The following is a 1,299-nucleotide window of genomic DNA, read 5'->3' on the forward strand; positions in this document are numbered from 1 at the left end:
TTGGTGCCCACACATTGCTCAATCGAGGCCTTCAGCTCCGTTATCACTGGTAAGAGGGGAACGCAGTTGGAGCAGGATGGCACTTCCCTTGTCCCCACCCCCACCACACAAAAGCCAGCTACAAGAGCCGATTTCCAGGGCTCCAGGTGGGACATTGGCACATACAACCATCACCCATCAGGTACCCTGAGACCTCCTCTGCTCACGCATCAAAGTTAGGGCAGCAAGAAACCCCCCTCCACCTGCCCGAGCTCAGGACAGGGAACAGCAGAGGCCCTAGTCACAGCTCAGCCACACAGATCTCATCCAACTCTCCTCCAGCACGTGCCACAGAACAGGGAGTACCTCCAGCTCTTCTCCTCCCTTCCAACAGCACGTTTTCAAGCCTGTGTCATACATTGCCACAGGCACCAAGAGTATTTCAAGTCTTGCAGAGCAGGGCCAGGGACCAAGAGGGGTGGCAACGCTCACGCACAGGCTGCGTTGCCAGGCCCTGAATTGCCACAGCACAGAGGAGAGCAGGAAACAACACCCAGGCCAGGACACACATCAGGAGAGACTTTCACCTCTCACAGCTGAGCCCCAGGATACCATCACACCTAACCCGGGCTGCTGAGCAGCATCCCTAAGATATCGTTGCCCTCAAGGGGGTTCAGGTCCCATGGCAGAGCCTGACATGGGACACTGGGCTCATATAAGGGTACTGGGAAAAGTCCAGGGCATAATCCCTAGCTTCAGAGAGCCTTTCCCCAACCTGTCCCACAGAGGGCACTTCTAGGGAGGTCTCTTACCTTGGTAGAATTGGGTATTGCCCAGGAAGAGGGTGCTGTTGAGGATGGCCAGGACCCAGCAGAGTGGCAGCAGGTAAAGGACACAGACAGAGCCCAGCAGTGCCCCATAAAACCTGGGAAGGAGCAGCAAGACATTGCGGTCAAGACAGAACAACTCACACCACAGGATAAGCCCTCTTCCTTCATCTGGTCCTCCACCTGCTCTCTCCAAGTACCAAACACATCAAACACAGCTCCACAAGGCTGGTTAGGCCCCTCTCCCTGATGAGCCTACCACAGGATGCCTGACCCGGTACTACTCACTGGGAAGAGACAGTGGGGTTCTCCCAATACAGTACACGGTACACTGCCTCGCAGCTGCAGCACATCCCACTCAGGAACCCCTCCAGCTGGATCAAGCTGCAAATGAGACCTCACAGTCAGAAAAAGGCCCCGCAAACAGACACCCTGGCTCTGCCACACTCATATACTCTACGATGATCAGGCTGGCCTGAACCCAGGCCCTCCG

At 56.1% G+C, this 1,299-nt stretch overlaps 1 protein-coding gene across 1 annotated transcript in view; it reads right to left on the bottom strand.

Moving 5' to 3' along the window:
- ZFYVE27 (zinc finger, FYVE domain containing 27) overlaps nucleotides 1-1,299 on the bottom strand; it is a gene marked incomplete at its 5' end in the record, with an annotated part of 4,761 nt that overhangs the window by 3,095 nt on the left and 367 nt on the right. Inside the window, 3 exons of the mRNA XM_009704501.1 lie at nucleotides 12-46; nucleotides 792-904; nucleotides 1,095-1,190. Of these exons, the coding sequence (XP_009702803.1) occupies nucleotides 12-46; nucleotides 792-904; nucleotides 1,095-1,190 (244 nt within the window). The remainder of the gene's footprint in view (nucleotides 1-11; nucleotides 47-791; nucleotides 905-1,094; nucleotides 1,191-1,299) is intronic.

This window comes from Cariama cristata, unplaced genomic scaffold (genome assembly GCF_000690535.1).
Source record: "Cariama cristata isolate BGI_N322 unplaced genomic scaffold, ASM69053v1 scaffold27857, whole genome shotgun sequence".
NCBI lineage: Eukaryota > Metazoa > Chordata > Aves > Cariamiformes > Cariamidae > Cariama > Cariama cristata.